General features: G+C 42.4%; 1 protein-coding gene across 2 annotated transcripts; it reads right to left on the reverse strand.

Annotated features, from left to right (window-relative positions):
* Positions 1-538: 538 nt before the first annotated feature.
* On the reverse strand, positions 539-9,799 carry NXT2 (nuclear transport factor 2 like export factor 2). Of its 2 annotated transcripts, XM_074962500.1 has the most exons (5): positions 9,660-9,799; positions 8,932-9,018; positions 7,629-7,773; positions 6,880-7,071; positions 539-5,450 (listed from the first exon to the last, which is right to left on the reverse strand). In XM_074962500.1, the coding sequence occupies exons 1-4, from the start codon at positions 9,672-9,674 to the stop codon at positions 6,893-6,895; spliced, it is 426 nt and encodes a 141-aa protein (XP_074818601.1). In that variant the 5' UTR covers positions 9,675-9,799; the 3' UTR covers positions 539-5,450; positions 6,880-6,892. The 2 variants fall into 2 exon arrangements, with proteins under 2 accessions (XP_074818601.1, XP_074818600.1); XM_074962499.1 differs by having other exon boundaries at positions 539-7,071.
* Between the last annotated feature and the right edge of the window lie 17,281 nt (positions 9,800-27,080).

Raw genomic sequence — 27,080 nt, forward strand, 5'->3', positions numbered from 1 at the left:
GGAGGCATGAGTCCTAGTGGACACCATGTAATCAAGCAAATGTTGTCATACTCTGTAGAGAGTCCAAGGACTGAGTGGATGATGGGTAAGGTTACGATTTAGTCAGGGGTATTTATAGTACAAGACATGGATAGGTCATGGGCAATAAACAAAAATTCACAGCCCCATGACCTGTCCATGACTTGTACTGTCAATCGCAGCTAACTCAGAAAAATTAATCGTGACTAATTGGTTTTAATCACCCTGTTAAACAAGAGAATACCAATTTAAATACATTAAATATTTTTGATTTTTTTCTACACTTTCAAACATTTGATTTCAATTTACAGAGAATACAGTGTATAGTGCTCACTTTATATTATTTTTATTACAAAGATTTGCACTATATAATAAATAGGATTTTTCAATTCACCTCTTACAAGTACTGTAGTGCAATCTCTACTGTGAAAGTGCAACTTACAAATGTAGATTTTTTGTTACGTAACTGCACTCAAAAACAAAATAATGTAAAACTTTAGATCCTACAAGTCCACTCAGTCCTACTTCTTGTTCAGCCAATCAAGTTTGTTTAAATTTGCAAGAGAATGCTGCCCGCTTCTTGTTTACAATGTCCCCTGAAAGTGAGAACAGGCATTCATATGGCATTGTTGTAGACAGTGTTGAAAGCTATTTACATGTCAGATGCAGTAAAGATTCATAAATCCCTTCGTGCTTCAACCACCATTCCAGAATACATGCTTCCATGCCGTTGATGGGTCCTGCTCAACAACAGTCCAAAGCAATGTGGGCTGACCCACGTTCATTTTCATCATCTGAGTCAGATGCCACCAACAAAAGGTTGATTTTCTTTTTTGGTGGTTCAGGTCCTGTAACTTCTGCATCAGAGTGTAGCTCAGCTCTTTAAAGACTTCTGAAAACATGCTCCACACCTCATTCCTCTCAAATTTTGGAAGGCACTTCAGATTCTTAAATCTTGGGTTGAGTGCTGTGGCTAGCTTTAGAAATCTCACACTGGTACCTTCTTTGCATTTTGTCAAATCTGCTGTGAAAGTGTTCTTAAATCAAACAACATGTGCTGGGTCATCAGCTGAGACTGCTATAACATAAAATATATGACAGAATACAGGTAAAACAGAGCAGGAGACATAATTCTCCCCCAAGGAGTTCAGTCACAAATTTAATTAATGCATTATTTTTTAACAAGCATCATCGGCATGGAAGCATGTCCTCGGGAATGATGGCCAAAGCATGAAGGGGTATACGAATGTTTAACATATCTGGCACGTAAATACCTTGCAAGGCTGGCTACAACAGTGCCTTGCTGTCAAGGTTCCTTCCCCACTTTGAACTCTAGGGTACAGATGTGGGGACCTGCATGAAAACCTCCTAAGCTTACTTTTACCAGCTTAAGTTAAAACTTCCAAGGTACAAAATTATTTTACCCTTGGATTTCCACTGCCACCACCAAACTTTATCTGGGTTTACTGGGAAACGTGGTTTGGACACGTCTTTCCCCCCAAAATCCTCCCAACCCTTGCACCCCACTTCCTGGGGAAGGTTTGGTAAAAATCCTCACCAATTTGCATAGGTGACCACAGACCCAAACCCTTGGATCTTAGAACAATAAAAAAAGCATTCAGTTTTCTTACAAGAAGACTTTTAATAGAAGTAAAGGAATCACCTCTGTAAAATCAGGATGGTAGATACCTTACAGGGTAATTAGATTCAAAACAGAGAATCCCTCTAGGCAAAACCTTAAGTTACAAAAAAGACACACAGACAGGAATATTCATTCTATTCAGCACAGCTATTTTCTCAGCCATTTAAAGAAATCATAATCTAACACATACCTAGCTAGATTACTTACTAAGTACTAAGACTCCATTCCTGTTCTGTCCCCGGCCAAAGCATCATACAGACAGACACAGACCCTTTGTTCTTCTCCTTCCTCCCAGCTTTTGAAAGTATCTTGTCTCCTCATTGGTCATTTTGGTCAGGTGCCACCGAGGTTACCTTTAGCTTCTTAACCCTTTACAGGTAAGAGGATTTTTCCTCTGGCCAGGAGGGATTTTAAAGGGGTTTACCCTTCCCTTTATATTTATGACACATGTGAACACCTGTTCTCATTTTCAGGTGACACTGTAAATAAGAAGCAGACTGCATTATGTCCTGTAAATGTAAACAAACTTGTTTGTCTTAGTGATTGGCTGAACAGGAAGGCGGACTGAGTAGACTTGTAGGCTCCAAAGTTTTAATTTGTTTTGTTTTTGAGTGCAGTTATAGAACAAACAAACAAAAAATAAAAATCTACATTTGTAAGTTGCACTTTCACAGTAGAGACTGCACTACAGTATTTGTAAGAGGTGAATTGAAACATACTATTTATTTTTTACAGTGCAAATATTTGTAATAAAAATGACTATAAAGTGAGCACTGTACACTTTGTATTCCGTGTTGTAACTGAAACAAAAATATTTGAAAATGTAGAAAACATCCAAATATATTTAAATAAATGGTATTCTAATTGTTTAACAGAGTGATTAATCGCTTGAAAGCCCTACTTCTTTTTAAGCTCCTCACCCCCATTCCAGAACTTTTATGCTAGGTAAAATGGCCAGAGGAGCAAGAAAGGCCGTGGGGAATTGGCAATGCAAAAAACAACTGTAAGGCTGTCCTCCAAGGACCCGTCACAAGTTTTGTACAAAAATGTTGTGCCACCATGAGAGGGGCATGGTGGGGGTGGAGCCACAACACTAAAGAGATTCTAGGCAGCATTCCAGCCCAAAGGACACCCTCAGGGAGCCCCCGCAAGGTAGGTACAGCACAGAGTTTTTAGGCTCACATTTAAACAAAATGTAAAGCACTTTTCACTGAGTGACCAACCCTCCAATGAGTTCAGCACCCTTAACTGCTATTGATGTTGATGAAAATTGAAGGTGGTCAGCACCTGAGTGTAAACTTGTAACATTAGTAGCCAATTGGTCTACTGAACTCAGCCATTCTTGATGCTAAAAAGGAAAAACATTGTGAATTTAGTTCTTTGGGTGAATGTTCTATTTATCCATAGACTATATAGAGCATAGGCATAGTCTATGCTTGGGGGGAAGGGCAAGGAAGACATTTACCGTCCAAGCATCTTGCATACACTATGTGTTTGGCTGACGACTTCTTAGAATTTGTTAGATGGTGATGTAAACTTCAGTGAATGTTATCCAAGGGAACTGCCACATTCCCCAGAGTTTTTACTTCTGCGCTCTGAAGTATCATTTACCTCAATTATGCTGCATTACTGCTGATGCACATGACTGTGGAATCAGTTGCCATCATCAGTTCATTTTTCTCATCACAGGAGAGACACCACCACCACCACCAAGGAGCGTGCGTGTACACTGGTAGCTCTGTTCTGAGCCATTTGAGTACCATACGGTGGCAATAATTAGAACATATGTAACCCAATGCCAAAACCCAAACAGCAAAGTTGAAGAGCCAAATGTTATTTCCTGAACTTTAATATAGTAAGAAAACACTATGAAAGCTTGTAATAAAAATAAAGTACCAGATCAAACGATTTTTTTTAAAGTGACACCCTTACAAGAGGTCTTAAATAGTTGCAAAAGATTATAAAAACATTCAAGTTTGTGGAAAGCTATTTTGATGTTAAAAAAGCATCACTTTTTTATATTTCAGAATTCTCTCAGATAACAAGCGTTACCTAGCCTTTGAAGACAAAATACTTCCCTCCAAGAAATGGCAGCACTGTGCACTTTAAATTTGTGGCATGCTAAAAAGAGCAAAGCAACATAACTAGAATGTCAAACAAAGTTGACCAAGGGAGGCAATACAAGATAAGCAAAAGGTATTAGGATTTGCATTTGCTTAGATTTTCAGCTTGATTTTGTATGACTGCTTTGTTACATGCCCAGAATTTACTATTTGAATAGCAAGGGAAAGCATCAGAGTGTTTGGACTTCTATGCAGTTTAGTTCTTATGATTTTGCACAAGTATTAAGAATTTTGGTTAGCAGGCAATTATGGCAGCCTGAGTATGCTCCTTTTCTTTAAGACAGATCACCTCCAGCTACGAGGACATAACCATCAACAACTTCCAAAGCCAAAACCTTATTATAGCTCTACTGAAGGGAAGCAGGAAGAATAGTGCGGAAGATCATCACTTCCACCAATTCCACAAAAATCCATGCTAGCAACAGCCAAGATCCACTTCCAACTGTGAAATTAACACGAAGCACAATGGAAGGCAGAGCCTGTACAACTAGGTTAGTTTGTGCACACACTAAATTATGCTTCAAATAGTAAGAACTCAGAGCACCAGCCATACTTAAAGCCCAAACCTGCTTCCATCTGAACAGAATGTATAGAACAGCTAGATCTACATCTAAAACTTCCACTGTTGTGACAGAAAGTTTTAGACAATTTTAGATGCTAATTTAAGATTTAAGGCGTCATCCCAATAATTTTAAATAAATATTTACTTGAGTATAAATGTGTTTGTTTGGTATAAGAACATTGTGTTCTAAAGACTGAATGTCTTCATAATTCAGAAGCCCAGTGCTGGAATTTCACCCATAAATGTTCTAGAGATAAAAGTTATACTGATACCATCTGTAGACAAGATACATTAGGAATATGAATTTCATCTGTAAGAAACAGTGAGTTGTAACCATAATACAACACCACCACAGTTCAACAATGCTATATAGTTAGCTGGTAACTTCAACGTTAATTCTTCTTTTGATCTGGTAGAAAAGATACGAAAACCTCCCAACATTATTGCAAGATGACATTACACAGTTAAAAAGGTCAATCTTTCCTCCACTATGCACACAATCGCAATACATTTACGACAGCTACAACGTTAAACAGTTTTGTAGTCCTTATGCCATTTTTAGATTCCTGTTTTCTCAAAAGTAGGAAAACAGAGGAAAAAGTTTCTTGAGCAAGGACTTTAGAGAGACCATTTCCGACTTTAACTATAGAAAAATTTCCGTTTAAGAGAGTTGGACAATATATTACAAATTCTCCAACCTAATGATATAAACATTTCTAGAAACCCTTTAAGTTCAATACTGGTGCAGCCAACCATTTCATCTTTATATCAACTTATACCATTATTTGTTAAAAACATATGTTAAGTATACATACGTTTTTAAAGTATGGTTTATTTTCTGTTTTCTGATTTATAAGGAATAAAATGAGTGGTTTCCCAGTCACATATTCCAGCCTTACAAGTATAAAGGTAAACAGCCTTGTGAATTGTCAAAACATCCGTCAGGATGAAATTAAGATCAGATTTACAAGTTACAGTCAAAGAGATTTTTACTTACAAGCAGAGTGTGTGTTTTCAAGTACTTACTATGTGACTAGATTTCCATCCTTTTAATTTGCTCAACTTAGATTAGCAGTCTGAACACGAAGTGCTGCCATCCTGAGATCTAAAGCATTAATTCAGGTTAAGAAAGCAAGCTACCCTCTAAACTTTAAAACAATAAAAAAAATTTAAAAAATAGAACCAAGAGTATAGCAATTTAAGGTAACCATATTCTGAGAAACCCATAATAAAAACCAAACAGAAGAAAGACAAATGAAAGTTGCGCATTAACTTTGGATTGAAGGAAGATAAAGTTTTCTCATGTTGAGAGGTTAATATCCTTCTGGGACCACAGTAGTCAAAGCATCTACTCTGAACAACTGCACTAAAGAGATGACTAGCATATCATATATACAATTTCAATGCCACTTTCCTATTATAATGTTTCAGACTGATGGGGTAAAACCTTGCAAATTCAAAATAGGAGAAAAAGTTGCAATAAAATAAGTATGTTGTGCTTCATAGTAATAATGAAATTACTAGCTATAGAAAACAAAGGATGAAACAGCTGACTGATATGTAGCTTATACTCCAAGACTTCCAAAGAAAGTGAAGCAGCTTCTCAAATCAGCTTAATATGCTTGTCCTTTCCCTTTGCATTCAACAGAGCTGTTAGTGTGGACCTAGATCTACATAAGTGATCCTAACCAAATATTAACAGGGTTAAGCCAAAAGGAGGCACCTGATAAGCGTTGTATTCCTTGTACATCGAGGACACTAAACACTGGCTTTACAACAGATGATTTTTTGAGAGTTTACACATGTTCAAGTGTTATATTTTCAATTTTCAGAGAGGAAGCAGAAAGCATGACTATGTTTACCAATCCCTTTATTCCCCCATCCCCCAAACCATGTAATTCATTGGTGACACTACAACTCCAAGTGGGATCTCTCCCATCTAAAATATGAGAAGTTACTTTGATGTGGCCACTCTTATTGGAAAAAAAAAAAAGAACTCTAATTGTTGCCAGATCAAGCTCAAGGCTCAAAATAAGCAGTTCTAAAGTTTCATACACGTCACATAGGAGCAACTAATTCCATTTCTCACTGTCATAGGTGTCTGCTTCAAAGATGGTGTTTCTAAGCTGAAATGATTGCACATCTGTATAAATGGATTCACTGTTCAAGCAGTGGAGATTTTAGCATTCAATATTACTGAAAAAGTTCCTGAAGCAGCAGGATAGTTGTAAGTAAGGCATTTACAGGAATGATTTCAACATTACATGAGTGAATCACTAACACAAATTTCAGGAACGGGTATGCCCTTTGGCTCACTGCCTTAAATATTTCACAGGGGCCCAATTAACTTGAGCAAACTTCTTCCATTTCAAAAATACATTTGCCTTTAAGTCCTGGGCCACTAGGACTAGCACAACACAGATCTGCAGTACTTCCAGAACGAACGGCACACTAGAAGGGATAAAGGTCTTCCACGTTTAGAGAATGACTGTCCAGAGAGCTAAAGTCACACAATGAAGAGGGAAAGCAATCACCTCTCAGTCCCCATTAACTGGCCCAATCCTGGAAGCGGAAGCAGTCACTTGCAATCTTCCACACTGTGCTGGTAGGTGTAGCTTGTGCCGTCAGTAAGAAATTCTGGGTGAAGTAACGTTGCTTGTTGCCATCAAATTTTACTCTCCCACACGTCACTACAAGGACTGTTGTCTGGCTTTGAGTAGCTTGCTCTTCACAAAGAGAATGAAAGATGTAAAAGAATAAAAAAGTTATGCACAATTTCCCATCACCTCAGCTGCTTATGTGAAATGCTAGAGTGTCTACTTAACTAATAATCATTTCCATACAAGTCACAGCTCCAGGTCTATTAGCAAACAGTTGGAAGAGTATGTGTGTTAAACTGATTTTTATGTTGTATTGTTACTAACAGAAACACCTGTGGTAACTTGTTCATTAGCAAATGTTGCTTTTTAATGCTATTTTTAACTTGCACTGTTTATGTTACAATGCCATGTAGTTAGTTTAATATATTAAGAGTAACTGCTTCAGTGCATGAAAATATCAAGGTTATATCTGAGTAAGTGTTCTTAAAGAGGAAGTTTAATAAATTCTACTGTACAGTTTTAAGGAGTCACCCTCCCACTACACCCCTTTATTTAAAAATAGCCCTACATTTCAGCCATCAGGTCTTTTCTTTACCTTGTTCTAATAGCCACATCAATCAATATTTGTTGTTCACATTCTACAACTATTAAAAAAAAACCCCGGAATTATAAAATAACCTTACCATGAACAGGTTGGCAGTCTAACATATTAACCTGGAATTCACTAGATGGCAACATTTCAAAAAATTCTTTCAGTGCTTCTTGTCCAGACACTGCATTACCATTCCAAATTAATGTTGCTTTGTCCAGATAAAGTCTAGCCAACACCTAAAGGGATTATGAGAACATATTTGGAAAAAATCCATTATTAAAAATCAAGCTACTTGTTGCCAATATGGGAAACACATTCATATGATCAGAAGAATTAAAACAGTATTGCAGATATTAGATCCTCTTTCATAAAGAACTGACTGAAGTGTCCTACTCAAACATTGGCTTCCATTAGCAACCACCGTCCCTGATCAAGAATTGAAACAACTACACAAAATGAATGTATGTTTCTTCGTAACTTATTTTGTTACGTAACAATGTGCCTAATACTCAATATAGACACTGATCGGGTTCTTCAGCTGTTTCTCGTAGGGGGAAGGGATGGAACTGAACCACTTCCCAGCATAGCCAAAGCCAAGTATTCCCCATTAAGAAAAAGAACATAGGGAAGTGCAACCTGAATAAAATTAACATGCATATAAACAAGGGCCACTGAAAAGTTACAAAAGAACACAGCGTAGTATGTTTGAGGAAGCAGGCCAGTGCTTGAGCTCTATAATACAAACCTTAAAGAAGGGTCTATGTTGACCTCTTGCTATCTCTATCACGCACACTCATCTAGAGATCCATAAATACCACCACATTAAACAAGTGCGTGAAAAAGCATTCAGATCAGCAATTCTTCCACTGTAGTCCATGGAGCACTCCCTGATCATAAGATGCTGGAACCACTGTCTCTTCCTCAGTCATTTCTAGAGATACCCAAACTCAATTATAATGAAGGGACACTGCTAGCTTAGAAGGTTAGGAGAAAGGAAACTTACTAATTCATGAGATCAGAGATGAGATATTCTCAAAAAGGAAACTAATACAACCGATTTTAACTGTACATATTCAAATTTACTATGCACTGTAGCTGCCGAAGAAATATAGAGACAAATAGTATCATGGTTGTGAAGGGATCTATGAGACACGCTTTAGAAGCACCTCACACAATGAAAAAAAATTAAGAATCCCTAATTTAAAAAGTGTTTTGAAAGATACTTCATAGAGCAGATCAGAATACACACAGAGATCTGGACTCTGCCAGTAATAAGATGGGTGGTAGCTAACTCCCAGAAGCCTTGAAGTATATAAGAGAATCAGTCTGACAATGGAAGTACACACAAGAGCGACAAGGGGATAAAAACTGAGTCTTGTCAGGGATCTACCTACCCTTCTTCTTTTATCCATCGTATCATAGTAAATGTTGACAAACTCTTCAGCAGCTCTACAAGTCTGATCCACATAAGTTTTAAAGTTCTAGAAACAACAACAAAACCCTCACAATTATGTAAGGCAATGTAAAACAGTTGGTTTGATAAAATTCTATGAGCAGTTTCTCCAGCAAGTAAATTAACATGTACAGTAACAAAATGAGATACAAAATGCTGAACTGTTTCCTATGGCATACACGACAGGGCTTTCAACCCCTGTGAATTCCAGGGACCCCCTTGCAGACTGATCCACAGTCAAACTGATCTCGAACGAGAATTGGCATGTTAGTTTTCTTAACAGTCCAGTTAAGTTTCCCTGGACATTTCGCCCAGTGACTCCCAGTTACCCCTCCCCTGCCCCCTCCCCAACAGTCTGTCATTTTCCTCCCCCAGGCGCATTTATACCCTGCAGATACGTGCAGACAAATCTCACCCCCTCCGCCCTGCCTCCTCTGAGTGCCGATTCCGGCTACTCGGGGCAGGCCCCGTGCAGCCAGCGCTCGGCGAGCCTCGCTCAGAGGGCCACGAAATGTGCCTAGTTCCGGAAGTCCCCGGCGGGCAGGGCCGCGCGGCGGCTGGCCCGGGGGTCACCCCACACGCAGTCCCCAGGCCCTGGTCCCCTCCTGGAGGACGAGCTGCCCCCCCGCCCGGTTCTGGCCTCCCGCTCTCGGTCGCCCGCGGACTCACCACGGAGGCGGCCATACAGGCAGCGAAAGGGAAGCCCCAACCCAGACCCGTCGCAGAGGACAAGGCAGGGGTAGCTCTCTGGGACGCGGAGACCGCGGCGATCAAAAGAAAGCGGATGTGTCCCACCCAACCAGCGTCCCCCTTCCGGTCGCGCTACGGTGCATTGCACAACTCCTTCCGGTGAGCAACACGGATCTGGGCCGCGGGCTTCCACAGCTAGGGTGGGGCCAACCGCCGCGCATGCGTCGCGAGTCCGGTGATGGGGGCAGTGGTCAGGGCGGCTTCAGGTGCAGGCGGCGGGACCGGGGCGCGGGGAAGGAGAGGGGCGGAGTAGGCAGCCCTGACACGCTCCCGCGAGCCTTCCTCCCCCTTCCCAGCCCGCGGCGCTTGGTGTCGGGCGAGGCGCTGCCACCCGCGCCCCCAGAAGACGGTCAGGGCCAGATGGACCTCGCGCCCCGGCTTCAGCAGCGCCAGGTCCATCTACCCCGCCCGAGGATCCGGTTCCCGCTGTCTCTGCGCGGCGTGCAGCTCTGTCCACACACATATAGCACGGCGCAGAACTGGGCGCAGAGTCCGGGAGTTGCACAGAGTTAATGCAGAGGCTGCTGCAAACACCCTGGCGAGAGAAAGATGCTGAAGCATTTAAGCAAACGGGGAAAGGTCTGGGCTCCACTGAGATGAGAAATGAGCCTGGGAGTCAACGTGCACAGATACATATATCAATAAATAGGAGGGCTGGTTTATCTTCTCTGTAGTGTTCATTAATCGGCACTGCAGAGGAGAGGGCTCTCGTGCCGACAGTGCCTGGCAGCCTGGTCACCACAAAGATTCACAATTATTGTACCCTAATGTAACAGGATGTTTATTATCCATATAAATGCCTAGGCCTTTTGAGAACCCTGCGAGGCCCTTTGTCTGAATGATATCATTTAACAAATCTAATCTTTAGAAATTGCAATAATGTGCATTTATTGTCAAAGTTGGTATTGTCCCTCTTATCTTATTACTATAATACCATTTATATTGTCATTTCTGTCTTGTCAGAGTGTAGAAAATACTATAGATATAGGTACAAAAATATAGGCAATACAATATATAGATATCTTGAGTATTTCTGGTTTATTCACAATTTGTCTTTGTATACAATGTACCTTCCAGAGGTATATAATAAAAAAAATTCAGGTTACAAGATAAATCTAAATTGACACAATGTCAGCTAAAATACTCCCTTACCAAAAAAGAAAGAAACAAACAAAAATTAAGCCCCATCTCCTTTGCCAATACTCCATGTGCATGCTCCAATAAAATCATGGGTAAATAGATAAACTTTACAGTGAGACTTATAGGTGAACAAATTTGGGTTCTGGCACACCAGGCTAACAGTGAATCTGAATTCTAGAGTCCAGGGTCTTCCACAAGAAGATGCCCTGCTTTTGTTCAACTCTTAAATCAGATTCAGATTTTTACCCAGGGCAAAAAATTGCAAAGGAGGAAGATAACTGGTGAAATCTATTTCTGTTGTGCTAGGGATAGTTTGAGGAAGTAATTGATTTGGTCTTTTAGCATTAAAAACATTGTTTAAAATGTGGGACCCGTGATCAGGTAACTCTATTAGAGCAACTGTACATAATTTAACCATCAAAAGTAGATATTAAATTCTCTCTGCACTTTGTCATTAGAAGGTCCAGCCAAATTCTTGGCATTCCTTTTCTTTTGTTGTTGTATTATTATTGCACTCAGCAGTGTCACTGTTTTCACATGCATCAAAATTCTTTCACTGTGAAGGACAGACTTTTCAGCTCACAAATATTCCAAAATGTTAAGGTTTCACAAAAGGCAATTTATGGGCTAACATACTAATGACTCCAACTAAACTAGCTAAAGTGGCTCACTACTTAAGAATTATTATTGTATTTCTCACCTATAGCTCACCAAGACTGTAAGGCATGAGTGAATTATAAAGATCTTTTATTTTTATGAAAGAAACATAATACTTACCCTTCACGGGTGAGATAAACTATTTGCTCTAGATAGATCCATTTTCAAATTAAATTAAGTTATTGAAGTTTTCCATTCTTGAGCAATTCTGTTAGAAGAGCAATATCAGGCAAGAGCCTTGAATGATATGATTTGTTATTTTCAATGTGGTGAGCACTTTTGCTCTGGAACAGACATGAAATCAACAAGACATAGTGTGGGAAAATTGAATTAGAGATCCAATTCAGCAAAACACGTAAGTCAAGTGAAATGGGCAGGTCTCAGCACGGAGGCTGCAGACCAAACCTGAATGTTTACATTGCAATTGTATAGCCCCACAATCGGAGCCTATGAGCCCGAGTCAGCTGACCTGGGATCTGACACAGTGTCACAGGTTTTTTATCGCAGTGTATGCATACCCTAAATAAGCACATGCTTAACTTTAACCATGTGCTTAAGTCTTATTGAAGTCAGTGGGATTTAAATGCATGTTTAAGTGCTTTGTTGAATCAGGGCCTAGGTTAAGAAGATATGGGCCTTAGAAGTAACTTTGTCTGGCATTGGGTTTATTTCCTACATTTGATTATACCACAACACAACACTAGTGATTTCATGAACTGAAGGCATATTACAGTGCCTTCTAGTGCCTTACAATCCAAGTCATTGTTTAATTGCTGTAATTTGAGAATCTAAATAACTGAAGTCATTGTTATTCAAAACCATCCCTAACCTGCAATGAATCTGTCATTATAGGAGTCAGTTTTACAGCAGAGCTGAGTTCCGCTTTCTACCATGCTATATTTCCTCAACCTCTCCTCATTCAAATACTTTCTAAAATGCACTTTTATATGTGATGGCCAACAAGTCATGAGTTCACAATAAAATAAAATAACAATAATACATAGTAAATATGTTAACAAAAACTTAAGTTATTATGCTCTCCTTTTGATTTCCCAAATTATCCTGTCTCTTTTTTAGACTGTATGTAAACACTTCTCTCATAAATAAGAATCACCATAGCTGGCAGAAGATAAGGCAATTCCAGAGTCTGGCCATTTTTAGGAACCACTGCAAAGCATTCTTCACCAAAAAGGCCTTTCTACCCTGAGAAAGACACTCATCATTGACACCCCTTTTTACTCTAATGCCCCTGCCAAACCCCTCCCCCCCAAACAAACAAACAAAACCTACCCCAAACAGAGTTTTTACTCCAGAAAGAGCGAAATGGCAGAGACTCCATTAAGTCCACTAAGGATTTGCTATATAAGAGATATTGATATTGATTTTATATGGAAGACACTCATATATTAAAGGGATGGGAGAGCAGTATGAAAGCTGAAGAAAGATAAGTAACTGCTGCTGCAACAGAAGGAAAAGCCTTATGGTCAAGAGTTTCAAAGCCACCTTGGAGATCTGGATGTCTAATTCCCATTAGGAATTGGGAGCTACTGGGGACTCCCCCACACCAAGGGAATTCCCAGTTAGGGGAATTACAGCTACTTTTTGCTCCTTTTATGTTGCCAGAGTGATGCAAAGGAAAACAGTCAGGGGGCTGGGATTGATCCACACCTTTGTTTCTTAATTTGACTGAATGTGGCTTTTTAATATTTTTATCTCTTCCCGATGACAGATTGGTTCCAGAATCTTCAGTTTGTTGAGACACAGGGAAGTGTATTTACAGTGTATTACTTTTGGCAATGGAGGCATCCTTGAAGCTCTCCACTATTGTTCAGGAAAGTTCAAATGAAGACGATACAATAATTGTTATCTTATTTGACACAGCCACCTTTTAAATTGTTTTCTCTTGCCTACAGCTTGGGAAGGAATTGTTTTTGTTTTTTATTGATACAGCTTATCTCATTCCTGCAGTAGCCCTTGCACGTGTTAGCATAGAAAACATTCCATTTCATTTTAAACCTCTTGGTTTAGAGGTAAAGCAGAATAGGCATATGTATATATCAGCTATGCAAAATTCAATAAACAAAAAATAGGAAAAATTCAAGCTACCATGGTGTTCTCCACTGATACTTGGAAGCTGCAGGGATTTCGCTTATCTTTAGAGTTAAGGTGACCTGGCATCATTGAAAAAATAGATCTACTTTTGATCTTAAGATCTGAGTCATCAAACAGCTCTTCCAATTGCTGCACAATGCACTCAGAAATTGCTGTCATTTATTCGGGGTAAGTTTATGATTTTGTTTTTCCATCACAAAGTGAATTTGAATTTCCACTCAAATGCACCTTGCATGTATGAGAACTAGAGATACAGGGCCAAATTCTGCAACTTTTATTTATGCTATTTGCATGAGGATGGCAGGATTTGATCCATGTTTAATGCCTGATTTTGCAATCCTTACTCTCAAGCCATGTCTACAATGGGAAAATTTATGAAATAATTCCCACCAGTTAAACTGGACCAGTGTGGGGAGCACTAATATAGATAGAGCTCCAGGATCCAGATCTATTTTTTACCAAGGTTTTATAAGAACCTGCTAAAAATCAAGTCTACTCAAACAGTGGCAAAAATGGATCTGACCATATGTACACAATTGCTGCTCACCTGCTTCTAACACTGATTTGCTGAACTGGTTCTTAAAACTGTGGGGATTTTTATAAGGCCTCATTGAGTGGTACTTACTAACATCTGTATTTCTACTGAGAATTGCAGACTCAGGCTCTTAGGTAGGCTATCTTATAACTAGCCTTTTACAAAACTCTGTGAATAATGTGTAAGGAGAGAATATAAACTCCTCTGTAGTGCTACTTCATTTTACTCAAGGCAGAAGTGATTTTGATTGCTAAATAAATACAAATACTTATTTTGTGCCTATATACTACTTCATGCTTTCTTACCATTCATAATTGGTTCCTTCTTCTTGGCAGGGTGAGCAAGTCTGAATGAAAGCTTTTCCTGTGGGGATTTTAGAAATAAGCACTGTGAATGTTTGAAATTGTATATACTGCATTGTAGGAAACTCCCATCTACATACAGTTCAATGGAGGCATTTAGGCTCTGATTCAGGAAAGCACTTAAGTATGTGCTTAAGTCCATCCCTATTTAGGACAGTGCTTGAACATATGCTTAACCTGGTGGATAGATACCATCAGCATTGCAATTCTTGGCAATCTCAACAATGAGGTAAAAGAGCTGTGGAGACTAGCCCTCTAGAGCAGCGGTTCTCAACCAGGGGTCCAGGGCTCCCTGAGGGGCTGTGAGCAGGTTTCAGGGGGGCCACCAAGCAGGGCCAGCATTAGACTCTCTGGGCCCAGGGCAGAAAGCCAAAGCCCCACCGTATGGGGCTGAAGCCCAGGTCCCTGAGCCCCGCCACCCAGGGTTGAAGCTGAAGTCTGAGCAATGTAGCTTTGTGGGGGCCCCTGTGGCATGGGGCCCCAGGCAACTGCCCTGCTTGCTACCCCCTAACCTCGACTCTGGCTTTTATATGCAGAAAACCAGTTATTGCGGCACAGGTGGGCCATGGAGTTTTTATAGCAGGGCGGGGGGCTCAGAAAGAAAAAGGTTGAGAATGTCTGCTCTAGAGGTGGTCCATCCAGGTCAGGGCTAAGGGATGCTGGCAGGGCAGCATGAAGGAGCTGTCATTGTACTTATCCTCTGGATAAATATAGAATGTTGCTCTGCAGGGCTATAAATGCAATATCTTCCAGGAGCATTATAATGTTCATAAAGGGCAGGAGGTGCTATAACCCTAAGCTAATCTGAACTTAATACGCACTCTTTGAAGATGGCTATCACAATGTAAATACTGAGTTTTATAAGTGTGTATATAAAGGTGTCTTTGCTGAGGCCAAATTCTCACTGGTTTCTAAAGCAGTTTGGCCAAAGTAAAGACTGAGTCAGAATTGGATGGTTTGGACCATTATTTTTCTTCCAGCCCTTTACAGGCATGAATGAAACTATTAAGCCTAACATCTAATCCACAAGTGTTTTTGTGAGTGTGGGTGTGTCCTCTCCCATAGTGACAGGCATTGTTCTTGATACAGCATCCTTAATTAAAAGGCTATTAAGAGAGAAGACACAAAAGCCAAAATGCTACACATAATTGCTACTCTTGCAGAGTCATCAGTTATTATTAACATATGTCAACAGAAAAGCCTGTTCAGCCTAGACCTGCTTTATCTTTGAAGCTGCTTTTGGAATACATGGCCCCTGAAACAGGGAAGAGATTTGCACTAATGTAACGAAGAGAATTTTCACCCTGATATTCAGTAAAGAAATAGAACTATAATAGCCTATAATTCATTATTATGTGGAACATCTTTAGTTTCTTCTCATTTAGATATATGAATATGTAACCCCTGACCCTCTTTTTATTGTTTCCCTGGACCCATTGTCTGTAAAGCACTTTGGGATGCAGTGAGTATGAAAGACATTATAGAAAACGAGACTCTATTTCTTAGCATGTTAATGCTGCATGGTTCCATGCAAATACTTATGCCATGGACATCTGCCACAAGTGCAAAATTCCAGCCAGTTGGGGTTCTGTAATGATTTTGCTTCCACTGCTACTCAGCTATAAGTATTCAGGGCTCAGTGGAATAGCCCTACCTCTGCTGTATCTGTGAATATGCAGCATGGTTCAAAGGCAGAACAATTTAGATTTGTATACCTTGCAGGGCAAAGCCAGAGGTGATGTATAGTGGTGTAAATTAAATTTCAGAATTTAAACTGGTGTAATTTACACCTCTTGGCCCCCCACTGCAAACTTAATCTCAAACTTCATAGCTATCTAAATAAATGCAATTAGTGGGAAGGAAATGTATCCACATTTAGGGAATGTCTACACTGCAAACTAGGGGTGTAATTCCCAGCTCAATTAGCCATACTCAGACTTACTTGGGGCAGCTAACCCCTCCTCCTGCTCATGCTGCCGTGGCTACACTCCTTTTTCAGCGAGTGAAGTGACACCTCCAGCTCAAAGTGTAGACATACCCTTACACAGAATCAAGCTCGTCTGCTGTTATCTTTTCAGACCTTTACTCAAGGTTTCATCTGGTAAATGTCATTTCTGAGGATTTATTGCAGTGGGCAAAGAATAGTTTGTACAAACAATCTGTTGGAGGAATTTGCCTCTCACCCTGACCACCTGTTCTATGTGGCAATATGATGCTGCTTGTAATGTAATGTAAATATTATTCTGTTGAGACATTAGCCAGAGTGAAGACTTCTCTGGGCTGGCTGCAGGGAAGTAGCCAACCATTTGTTGCACTCACACCCAGACAAACAGCCCTGTTTACGAAGTATAGGCTCCAGAGACAAACTCTTCTGGGCCAGTCTAAAGGCAACACTCTCTTCCTTTTACTACTTCCAGTTCCAACTCATGCTTTGGGGATGGTCCTCAAAAGCATGGGCTTGTCCACAGGTTGGCTCCCTTCCCACATTGCATGAATGGGCTCCCAGAGCACCATAAACCACAGTATGCAGCATTTGTGCCACAACTCATTGTCACACTATGGTGGTGTAATGTCTGAATGTGAACTGAACACGCTGTCACAGTGAGTTCAGAAATTTCCCAAATTGTTTATTCAGACCTTGGCCTCTCAGCCAAAATTGTGCTTAGCTATGTCTCACTCAAGTACATCTGCACTGCAGCTGGTGGTGTGATTTGCAGCTCCTGTAGACATACCCGTACTAGCCGTACTCTAGTTAGCGCTAAAAATAGGGGTATGTCTACACTGGCAGAGTTACAGTTACAGCGCCGCTCAGAGAGCGCTGAAGGGAAACCGCTGTTGTGCGTTCACACTGTCGGCTGCCTGCGCAATAGCGTGTTCACACTTGCGGCACTTGCATCGGTATTCAGAGCAGTGCACTCTGGGCAGCTATCCCACAGAGCATCTCTTCCTCTTCTGCTGTCCCAATGCCCCGTGATGCATCGCTTCACAGCCCAGCAATCCCTGTGCTTCCGTCTGCATTTGGCGCCATCTTTCAACAGTTTGTGTACTGCATGCTCTGCCTCTTCCGTCTGCAGGAATGGACCCCACACTGTTGACCAATATGCTGCTTGCTCTCAGTAAGATGTCATGAGTGGCAGTGGAGTTATTCCTTAAACTACAAAGGCAAGAGGAGTTTGACATTGATCTCGCCATGTATAGTAGCTATGACACGAGACTGCCTGTGGCATTCACAGAGCTGCTGACCATAGTGGAATGCCACTTTTGGGCTCAGGAAACAAGCACTGAGTGGTGGGATCACATCGTCATGCACGTCTGGGATGATGAGTAGTGGCTGCAGAACTTTTGGAAGAGGAAAGCCATATTGATGGGACTGTGTGATGAGCTCGCCCCAGTCCTGTGGTGCAAGGACATGAGAATGAGAGCTGCCCTGTCATTGGAGAAGCGCATGGCGATTGCACTGTGGAAGCTGGCTACTCCAGACTGCTACCGATCGGTCGCTAACCAGTTCGGAGTGGGAAAGTCGACCACTGGAGTCGTGTTGATGGAATTATCCTGCTCCGAAAGACTGTGACTCCGGACAACATGCGTGACATTTTGTATAGGGAAGCCCATTTATGCAAAGCTAACTGCGGAGGGGCGATAGATGGCACGCATATTCCAATTCTTGCACTAGACCACCTAGCCACCGAGTACATTAATTGGAAGGGGTATTTCTCTATGGTTCTCCAGACGCTTGTGGATCACCGTGGGTGTTTCATGGACATTAACACAGGCTGGTCTGGAAAGGTGCATGATGCATGCAAGTAGTATAAGGGCCCTACCATCAATCAAACCCTGACCCCGCCCCTTGACCCCTTAGCCCCGCCCCTTGACCCATCAGCCCCGCCCCTTGACCCATCAGCCCCGCCCCTTGACCTCTTAGCCCCACCCACCGGAAGTCCCGCCCCATGGGTTATTACTTCCGGGGTCAAGGCTGCCACATGACCGGAAGCAAGGTGTGTCATGTGACACCCGCCCCACCCCTTGACCCCTTTAATCCCACCCCTTGACCTCTGCCCCCCCCCCACCGGAAGTCCTGCCCCATGGGGTATTACTTCCAGGGTCAAGGCTGCCACGTGACCGGAAGCAAGGTATGTCATGTGAACCCTCTAACAACTCCTCCCACTGCCCTCTACCAATCAGGATGGGTTTCGCCCCGTAGGACTTCCCCCCCAAGAGGAGCTTTGACCAATCAGGGCGAGTTCCGGAGCGGGGTGTCCTCTCTGGAAGTGGGTCTTGTGACCCCTCTAACAACTCCTCCCCCCCCCACCCTCTACCAATCAGGATGGGTTTTGCCCTGTAGGACCTCCCAGAGAGGAGCTTTGACCAATCAGGGCGAGTTCCGGGGTGGGGGTGTCCTCTCTGGAAGTGGGTCTTGTGACCCCTCTAACAACTCCTCCCCCCACCCCGCTACCAATCAGGAGGGGTTTTGTTCCGATAGGACCAAGAGGAGATTTGACCAATTAGGATGAGTTCCGGGGGCGGGGTGACCCGTCCGGAAATGATTCGTGTGACCCCTCTAACAACTCCTCCCACCAACCTCTACCAATCAGGCCGGCCCGAGAGCAGATTTGACCAAAATAGGGCAGGTTCTGGGATGGGGTGAACCACCCAGAAGAGGGGCGTATGACCCCTCTGCCAATCAGAGCGCAGCACCATCACCCCATAAGGCCCAGCGTCGGGCAGAAGAGGCTGTCTTTTACCAAGAGCGCGTGTTTTAGAAATCGTGGAAACATGGACTCCTTCACCACCCCCGTGAGAACTTCGGACTTTGTTTTAGCCCCGAGGGCCTTCAACAAACCGCGGAGAAAGCGCTACATCAGCGACAGTTCCGAGGAGGAGGAGGGGGCAATTGAGGGGAGCCCTTTGGCCCAGCCATTGATGGATACCCCGGAAACCGACCCCGAAACCCAGCCGCTTGTGGGGCCCCACGATGAGCGTGATGGCCTCTTGTTGTCCACCCCCCGGGAGGAGGAAGGTGATCGCAGCTCGGGGAAGTCACTAGTGGACAAGATGAACGCTCAGGTAAATGAATGCTTAAGAAGTGACGGTCGGGATGGGGTTGTAACGGGGCTAGGAACCAGGGATTGTGTAAATCAAAAACCGAGCAGTGGGGTGCTTACGCTGTTTCTTTTTTGAAAAAAATCTCTCAACAGCTCAATGATGCCTTTCTAGAGGACCCGGAGACTCTGGACAGCGTTGCACCAAGCAGCGAAGATGAACCGGGCCCACCTTGTTTTTGCTCAACGCCAATACAAAATGTTGAAGAGGACTCCGAGGATGACGGCTATGAGGAGTTTAGGAGGAGGCTTGGCATGGAACTGACTGAGCCAGTGCCACGTCGTGAGCGTAACAAAGTCATGCGGACTATTGTACGCGTTGCTGTTTATTCTGTTCTTAATCACTGTCTTAGGGAAAAGCTTTTTGAAGATTGTGAGGGCTGTGTCATAGATGCACCAGGCCAGCGGCACCATGACTGTGTGACTTGGACTTCAGTGGATATAAACTGCAAGCTCTGGGGCCTGTGTGCTGAGCTGTGTTTGGAAAGCTTATTAAACACTGTGATTGCCATAGGTTATGCTATGCAATGTCTATGCCTAACCCAAGAACATTTAGCACAAGGGGTGACCTTGATAAATGCTGTGCAATTCAGTGGAGACCCTGACCATGTTTTAAAGAAAATGACCAAACCGGAAGATGCCTGCTTAGAGCGTTATATTGACCGTCTGGTCCGCACAAAAAGTTACAGAACCCTGCTTAAGAAAAAGGCTATTTGTAAGAAATCTAAAAGGATTAAGTTAGAAAATGGTGAGGTGCCAAACATGCGATATAAAACTTGGTAGCTGTAAATTTAAAAAAAAAAATCTATTGAAAAGGGCTTTGTGACTATTTGTATTTCTGATAAAAGGTCTCTGGCCCTTAAGGGAGCTTAAAGTCTTTTTTTCTTTCTTTCTTTTTTTAATGGAGCATCTTGGTTTGTTTTGAAGGAGCTGTATGTCTTTTAAATAAAAAAAAAAATTGTTTGTGAGAACCTAGCTCTTGTGTCTTTTGTGTAAGAGAGACCCATTTACAGCAAAAAAAAAAAAAAAGCTGAAATGTATGTTGTGGGAGGGGGAAAAATACCCTAAAAATGTGTTTACAATAAAACAAACGGGGATGGTTCAGACATGTGGTTGAGTACAATAGAGTTGACTTATTCTGTTGAACTGAACGGGTTTAACCACCCTCCCCCCCCACTGAATAGCCAGGGTGACTGTGATTACTCACCCTTGTTGCCATAGGGTTAATTTTGATGGGGGTGCACCCATAGTAAGGGAGGTGGGTGGGTGAGGATGGTGAGTTCTGATTAATATGAAATGAAATAAAACCTCAGGAGTTTGCAGATGCTATTGGGCAGTTTAAATATAACCCCTGGAGTTGGTGGAACGCTATAGGCCAGTTTAAATATGGCCCAGGAGTTGGTTGAAGGCCACGGGGCACTTTTTCTAGAAATCACCCCCCCCGTCCCACCAAACTTTAAGCATGAAAGAACATGTTTTTAAAAACAAAAACAAGCCCCAAGACATTCATTGATATCTGCAAAGGGCCCCTCACTTGAAATGGTTACTGTAAGAAGGCCCTACAGGGTGGGGGGAACAAAAAGTATTTGAACTTAAAAAAGAAAAAAAAAGAAAAGCAGCCCAATTGTGCAGAAAAACTTATTCCCCACCCCCGATCACAAAAGGGAATGCTAGGGAGGGGTGATCCAATCAACCTGCTAACTATTTTGAAACAAAAGAGTTAGGATGGTGTTAAAAAAAAAAAAAAAAAACCTCAGGTAGCTTGGAGACTGTCTCTTTCAACAGAAACTCTCTTGAATTGCTGCTGGGCTGCAAATGGAGGTATGTTCCCTGGTTTTTTTTTTTAACTCTGAAAATATATATATATATATTATATAATGCCATTTTTTTGGCCATGCTATCTTAGTAAATAATGGTGCATATCTGTATTGCAGTGTGATCTGTTTAGCCTGGAGCCAGTAACTTTAAGTTGCAGTTCATCACCAGGCCAAGGTAAAAACCATTTTTAACTGTAGTTGTGCTTAATAACTTCAGGTATTACATAGGTTGAATAGGGATTTGGGAGCTAATACTAACTAACATTTTGGCTTGTTTTTCTTACCCCAAAGACCCCAAGCACACATGGCTGGGGCAGGGCGGGGGCCAGAACAACCAGGGATCTTTTTAAAAGCATGTGGGTTTATTGAAAAGTATTTTGTTGCAAACAGTGTTTTAAACTGTGTGTGTGTGTGTGTGTGTGTAAAACATAGGCGGTTTTTAAAAAGTATATGTCTACAAACTGATGGTGATGGTGTGTTTCCAATTAACAGGGTTTTTACTTTGCAAAATGAAATGTATTTTAAAAAAAAAAATATTTGTGGGGGTTGTTTTCAAAGTGGTAGAAATAAACTCAAAACCTGTGATTGTTGTACAGCCTGAAATGGATTATTTTGTTTTAAAGCTATGACTTTTTTAAATAGAAAAAACACTCTAATGGATATTATTTTATTTTATTTTAAAGTTTACTAGACAGTTTCATGTGTTTTATTAGAATGTTGTTTGCTTTACAGCACGGTCAAAACTTGAGCGGGTAAAAATGCTCAAAAGAAAAAGGAAAGAGACAATTGAAAAGAAAAATTCACAAGTATCAGTGACAGATGGATGGATGAAGCCGGGTAAACATATTTTGCTTATTAGTCTGGTTAATTTATGAGGTTTTGTATTTTAAGTACATACATAGGTGTGGGTGAGAAAGCTGGCAAAGTTACATTTTTGTAAAATGCTTTTTTTTTCCCCCCTCCTGCCCCAAGCAGGCATATGCAGCCCTTCTGACAAGGCTGTAGTGGGAGCTACAAGGACCCCTCCCCGAGAACCACCAAAGAACCAGGAATCTGCTTTGAGACCTTTAACAACGCAAAACAGCACAAGAGTGCAGATGAAGCATCAGCCCAGTCCAAACCTCATTTACGTCAAACCCAAGGACAAAACAAAACACTCTGGTAAAAATCATCCATGCAAAGACAACTCCAGTTCCTCAGCGGCCACCGCCATGCCAAGCCCTGAGAAAACTGTGAGCGAAAACGCCCACATTCACAAACCCGGAACAGGCGCTCTAGGGATTGTGAATAAAAAACCAAGGATTGAAAACACCTGCGATGCCAAGGTATTGCAACCATGCAAACACAACTCCAGTTCCTCAGTGGCCACCGCCGCACCAAGCCCTGAGAAAACTGTGAGCGAAAACGTCCACATTCACAAACCCGGAGTAGGCACTCTAGGGGCTCTGAATGTGTGCAGAAACACACACATTCACAAACCCAGAGCAGGCACTCTAGGGGTTGTGAATAAAAAACTAAGGACTGACAAAGATCCCCCATATTCTAGTATTTGGGAAGAGTTTGATGCTTCATTCAGAAAACTGATGGACGCTGTATCTTCGGGGAGTCTAAAACTACGGCATTCTAAAAAGATTTGGAAAAAATACGACGCTTTGTTCAGAAAACTGATGGACGCTGAATCCTCAGGGGGCCTAAAAGAAAGGGGGGCTGGAAAGGGTGGCTCTGATCAGGCATGACTAGGTGTGGAAAGGGGTACCCTCAAGGGTGCACATCAGCTCGTGTGTAAACAAAAGGGCGGACGGCGCTTGGGGGATAAACAGATGGCTGCCAAAAAATTCCAGGCCAGGGTCGCTGTAAAAATTTTAAAAAGGGCTAAAGAGGTAATGAGGGAAAAAAAACAAAAAGAGATGCCCCCTACCAGAGGCTCTCAAACTGGCATGTCTGAAAATGGGGAGGCGAAATCAGACTCTGGTTTAGAAAATTCCCCAGAGTGCTCTCTAGACGGAGTCCCATCGACTCCCAATGCCCCTCACGGAGGCGTCTCAGAGTCTGACTCTCAATTAGTATCGGATGTAGAAGATGCCACTGATGGTTCCGTAGAGGAACCCCCAAGTAACCCTGAAAATGCAGAGGTGTATATGGAGAGAGTGAGAAGTTGGCAACGTGAATTACCTAGATTTGGGGGGTCGGTGTATTGTGAGGAGTTTCGTTTTGTCCATCTTGAGCAAATAAATTCAGCTCAACAGGCTGTTGAAGCCATACACAGAGGGATACAGCTAGTTCTTGATGATGTTAATGGTAGGGTAGGCCCTGATGATTACGTACAGTTACGTTTAGAGAGCCGTCGTTTAACTAACCCTTTGTTTTCAGTCAGAAGAACTAGGGATGAGCTGTCCGCTGAGGATTTCTTGAACCAGACCTCAAAGCTGCTTCAGAGCAATAGAGAATTGCATTTCGATGGGACGTTGCGCCTTGTTGTGACAGTTGTAAAAAATAGGGGTGGGGGAGCTCGAAGAGTTTTAAATTCTATCCTTAGTAGTCAGATTATTCATAAAAAGAGACAATGTTTAGTAGACCTGACTTACACCGGTACCAATCTATGTTTTGCGGGAGGGCTCTTGGCTGTCATGGCCGGTCATAAACCTACAGATGCAGAATTGTTAGCAGAGGCAAGAAAGTTGCACGAGAAACTGGGGTGGTCAGATCAAAAAAAGGTTATGCTCACTGATGTAGCAAAGTTTGAACAGCATTTAGGAGTTAACATACAGGTGGTGCTGTATGCGGTGAAAGGTGGCTGGGGTTTTTTTAAAACGGGGGGCCCCGTGTACCCTAAGACTTATTTCATCCTGTTGCACAATGAACATTACTATGGGGTTCTGGATGTGAAAAAGTTGTTCGGAGCAAAAAATTACTGTGAGTTTTGCCACACGGTGTACAGTCACGACCATTCTTGCAGGTATCGTTGCCGTCTCTGCTTGAGCGCAACATGCTCTGACAACATGGGTGTGCAGCTGAGGTGTCCTAGCTGTAAACTGTATTGTCGGTCCAAAGAGTGTTTAGACAGACATGTCAACTGTGCGTCAAAAAACCAAGTTGAATGCCTGTCTAAAACTTTGTGCGGTAAGTGTCAGGCGTACGTAGACAAGCAGCACAGGTGTAAAGGGAGGCGCTGTAAGCAGTGTCAGGGTTTGATCGTTGGAGATGTAGACATTCACCTCTGTTTTATGGACAGCCTTAGAAAGCCCGAATCATCAGAAAAGTATATTTTTTATGATTTTGAATGCATGCAGGAGACTGGGTTGCACACTCCCAATTATATTTTTGCAATGTCCCTAAAGCCGGAAAAATCCTGGGAATTTAAGGGTGACGAATGTCTTTCTATGTTTGTTAAGACCTTTATTGGCAAAGAGTTCCGGGACTACACGTTCCTAGCACACAATTCCAAAGGTTATGATGCGTATTTCTGCGTTAGACAGTTACTGAAGGAAAAGATGTGCATAGAACTGATCACTCAGGGCAGTAAACTAATGTGTGTGGAAGTTAAGGCCCTTGGCATTCGTTTTATAGACTCTTTAAACTTCTTGCCCATGAAGCTTAGCAAGCTCCCACAGGCGATGGGGTTTGAAGGTTGCAAAGGGTATTTTCCACATTTTTTTAACACTTTAGAAAATCAAAATTATGTGGGGCCTATGCCCGGTGTGGAGCACTACGGTGTAGAAAGCATGATGCCCAGGGAAAAAGCAGAGTTTCTCGACTGGTATCAAGACCACAGCTCTGAGACTTTTGACCTGCAGAAAGAGCTTGCGTATTACTGCCAGCAGGATGTAAAAATTTTGAGACAGGCTTGTATCCTATACAGAAAAGAAATTATGAATATGACGGAGAAGGTCGATCTAGTAGAGAGAGAACCCGGTAAATTCACTGAGATAAAACTGTGTATAGATCCGTTCCAGTACATAACGCTGGCATCCGTCTGCATGGCTATGTACAGGTTTATGTTTTTGGAGCCTAACACGGTAGCTCTTCTCCCTCCAGACAACTATCACAGACAGAAAAAGAGATATTCGACCCCATCTATCCAGTGGCTGTTGTATATTTCTCAAAAAGAACATATACAAATACGGCACGCTTTACAGGGTGGGGAACTACAGGTAGGCCCCTACTTTTTAGACGGTTATGCCAATATTGACGGGGTACACACAGCCTTTGAGTTTAATGGGTGTTTTTTTCACGGCTGTGTCGTCTGTCATTGTGAAAAAGCACAAAACCCTATGATGGGTACAACTTTTGGGTTTCTTTATTACAAGACGCAGCTCAAGACCGACTATCTAAAACGGCTTGGTTTTGTAGTGAGGACTCTTTGGGAGCACGAGTGGGTGGTGATGAAAGAAACAGACAGGGAGCTTGCGAGCTTTTTAACCCGAGCCCAGTTACCCCAGCCTCTCATGCCTACGGATGCTCTTTTTGGGGGGAGGACGAACGCCATCCGTCTATATTATAAACCTAAGCCCGGGGAAGAAATCCACTATTATGATTTTACCAGCTTGTACCCTTTTGTAAACAAAACGAAAGACTACCCTATCGGGCACCCCGATATAGTTTATGACAAATTTGGACCCCTTGCAAATTATTTTGGAATTGCAAAAGTTAAAGTGTACCCCCCACGAGGCCTCTTTTTCCCATTGTTACCTGTCAGAGTGGGCGGCAAGCTTATGTTCCCGCTATGCCGAACCTGCGCGGAAACCGTGCAGCGGGAGACGTGCACCCACACTGACGAGGAGAGGGCCATCCTGGGGACTTGGTGCACTGTGGAATTGAACGCAGCCATAGCGAAGGGGTACGTGGTGGCTAAAATCTATGAAATCTGGCATTTTAATGAAAAATCTGATAAACTCTTTTCGGAGTACATAAAATTACACCTCCGCCAGAAACAAGAGGCTTCAGGGTATCCCAGCTGGTGCACAGACGAAGACAAACAAAATAAGTATGTTAACGATTTCTACCAGAAAGAAGGCGTGCTTTTACGCCGACACGAGATCAGGCTAAACCCCGCTAAACGCCAAATTGCTAAACTGTTTTTAAATTCTCTGTGGGGTAAATTCGGCCAAAGAACCAACCTACCCAATACCAGCATCGTGAGAGACCCCGACGAACTCTTTCAGTACCTATTTTCCCCCAACTACGAGGTTTCATCCTGTGAGTTTATTGACGATGAAACAGCGTGCGTATCTTGGAAGCACGCAAAAGACCGTTATTCTGTCTCTGGCAATACCAATGTTTTCATAGCCTGTTTCACCACCGCTTATGCCCGCTTAGAACTATACAACCTCCTAGACGGATTGCAAGAGCGGTGCCTGTACCACGACACTGACTCTGTGATATTTGTGAAAAGGGAGGGGGCCTGGAATCCCCCTCTGGGGGATTATTTAGGGGACCTCACGAGCGAGATCCCACCAGATCAACACATCACCGAGTTTGTGTCGGCAGGCCCAAAAACATACGGGTACAAACTGTCGGGAGGAAAGGCTTGTATGAAGGTCAAAGGTATTACTCTGAACGTAGCAAACTGTGAAAAGATCAACTTTGACAGCTTGAAAGATCTGGTCCTGGACTATTGC

Source organism: Natator depressus, chromosome 9 (assembly GCF_965152275.1).
Source record: "Natator depressus isolate rNatDep1 chromosome 9, rNatDep2.hap1, whole genome shotgun sequence".
In the NCBI taxonomy this organism is placed as follows: Eukaryota; Metazoa; Chordata; order Testudines; family Cheloniidae; genus Natator; species Natator depressus.